Here is a 2,688-nt window from a genome sequence, read left to right as displayed (position 1 = left end):
AGTTGAAGAACAAGTATCAAACAGTTAAAATAGAGGAAAATCAGAAACTTTCAAATGTGGAAATGCCCACCTCAAATGGAGCCAGACAACTCTGTGCATCCAAATTGAAAAGTGAAATGCCCATAGTCAATCTGAACAAGGGCTCAGCAGCACAAAACCCGGCCAGCAATGCCAAAAAATAATTGTACAAATTTGACCTCAATCGATATCTCAGGATCCTGTAATCCATCTTAGTCAACCATATTCTATATAAACACAATCCCAGAAGAACCAAATGGGACACACACCCCACTACAGAATCTAAGGCGCAGGGTGTGTATGCCCCAAAAGCACTCTCTGTTTCCTTTGCCCAAACCCCATTCTCCAGTGGTCTGCAATACCAAATTAATGGCTTGAAACCCATTTTCTGAGTCTCCAATTGGATCACACCGTTTCTATTTCCAGCAGAAATTACTGGGATTTCACTAGAAAATTTGTCTGCATTCTGAAACTGTGTAGTTCCTAGTCAATGCATATCCCCGTAACACAAAGAAAGACTAAGTTAGCTCCAATTGAAAGCCAAATTAAACTCAGCCAACTAACGTTACTACTTTTAATAAACCAACAAAGTCAACTAATTATTCAAGAAACCTTGGAAACTCACCCGTTTATTTTAAACTCTCGGTCTTTGTCATTACTGTTGTTTCGCTATTATAAGGTGAGCATGCACGATTTAAAAATTTACGTTATACCCTCTTGAATGATATCGATCAAAAGTCGACCTTCTTGATAAGAAAAGACAGGTACCATTTTTCTGATCAAAGGTCAATTAGTAAATACAGTAGCTTATTGCCCCAACTTAGTTCTCTACTTGCTACTCTTTCTGATTAAAATAAAACAATCGTAAAAGACCTGGAAACTCACCCGTTTATTTTAAACTCTGAGTCCCTTTCATTATCGTGGTTTTGCTATCATAAGGTGAGCATCACACGGCTTGGAAGTTTATTCAAACACTCAAACCCTCTTGAATAAGACTGATCAAAAGTCAATTTTTTTTTTTTATATATATAAGAAAAGCTCTGATCAAAGGTTTAGGAGGAGAGGAAGCGATCAGGTGTATTTTTTTAGTGGTTTAACGTAAATTCTTACCAATTTTCTATCACCGACAGATTGGCATGCTTTGCACTTTCTTAACGGCATGATTTGCACTTTCTTGATATAAATAAACATCAGAGTGCCCACTAAGATTAACATCGGAAGATCAAGACAAAAGACAATGAATCAGACTACAAAATCTCCATAAACATATAATTACTATAATCTCAAAAATAATTTGCAAAAATTACTAATAGATGACCTAATTCTCATCCCATTACTCTCAGTCCGTCTGTAAAATTAATAAGTAAGAAACGCAATTTATAGCTTTTCGTATTCAATTTTTCAGACTCAAAGGGATTTGTACATTCTTGTATTCAATTTTTGTCCAAGATCAAACATTTTTTGGGACAATTATTTGGATGAACTTGCCATACACAAAGATCTTTATCTTACAAATCCCACGTCATGCAACTAAGTAAAGGAAGTCACAGAACTTTCATTGTTTAAATATGTTATTTTCTATTATCTAGAATTTGTCAGGGAATTAATATTTTGCCCAAATTGTATTAAACGATGCCGTTTTTCATTCAATTGTGCAAATTAGGTTTGATAGTGGTAGAATAAGTGTGACGACGTCGCATACCTAGAAATTAAAAGGAACGACGCCGCAGGAAGCATTAACAGATTCAGTTACAAGAATTAATTGAGTCGGTTGGCTGTCCTATTTGTAGGTGCTTGATTGGCCAGAAAAGCATCGAACAGATTAACAGAATTTCATTCTCTTTCCTCCTACTTTCTCTCTCTATTTTCCCTTGCTCTCACTTTCCCCTCTCCTCTCTTCTCCTCTACAATCTTCTTCCCCAATTTCTGAATCAATTCTCCAATCCAGGACAGAAATGGAGTCCATAGCCTGACATTTGGTATCAGAGCAGGCTAAATCCTTGGACGACACTAGAAAGCTATAGCAGAAAGCACCAGATTCAAGACGCTGGAGGAGCAAATTAGAAAACAAGAAATCAGAATCCAAGAAGTAATAGAAAGTTTGCAGTCATCGCAGTCGCAACAATAGCAAATGCAGACTGAGTTTCGTACTGAGCTAGAAGAAAACAACAAAAGAATGGAAGGCCTGGTAGCTGAGATGAAGCAGGAGTTCAGTGCCTTCATGAGAGCAATGATCAACAAAGAGAAGGCTACTCCAGAGGAGGACAGAACGAGAATGGAGCAGGCACCTCTGTTACCAACACCTCCACTAAACCAGAGGCTACCAGTAGGATCTGACTTCAACAGGACCGCCAGAAAGGAAACAAGTAAGATCTTGATACCAAATCCTCCTAGAATCGATTTACCCATGTTTACTGGTGAGAACCCTAGGGAATGGATTCGAAAATGTAATAAATACTGTCTGAATTACCAGATCCCTGAGGATCAGAAAGTAGAAGTGATAGAAATGTATCTGGAAGGGAGGGCTAATAACTGGTTTCAGGGAATTAAATTGAAACAACTAGGAATAACTTGGAGAACTTTTGAGGATCTGTTGTATAAGAGGTTTGATAGTAGAATTTGGAGGAATTTAATAAACTGAGGCAATTTGACAAAGTAGAGGAGTACCAG

At 37.5% G+C, this 2,688-nt stretch overlaps 1 protein-coding gene across 1 annotated transcript in view; it reads right to left on the bottom strand.

Moving 5' to 3' along the window:
* LOC113782283 (vacuolar protein sorting-associated protein 54, chloroplastic-like) overlaps positions 1 to 1,984 on the bottom strand; it is a 16,241-nt gene extending 14,257 nt beyond the window's left edge. Inside the window, exon 1 of the mRNA XM_027328177.1 lies at positions 1,900 to 1,984. Coding sequence (XP_027183978.1) covers positions 1,900 to 1,984 — 85 coding nt within the window. The remainder of the gene's footprint in view (positions 1 to 1,899) is intronic.
* Positions 1,985 to 2,688: the final 704 nt, after the last annotated feature.

The sequence above is a fragment of the Coffea eugenioides genome, chromosome 9 (genome assembly GCF_003713205.1).
Source record: "Coffea eugenioides isolate CCC68of chromosome 9, Ceug_1.0, whole genome shotgun sequence".
NCBI classification, from domain to species: domain Eukaryota; kingdom Viridiplantae; phylum Streptophyta; class Magnoliopsida; order Gentianales; family Rubiaceae; genus Coffea; species Coffea eugenioides.
This window is presented reverse-complemented; position numbering and strand designations above follow the sequence as displayed.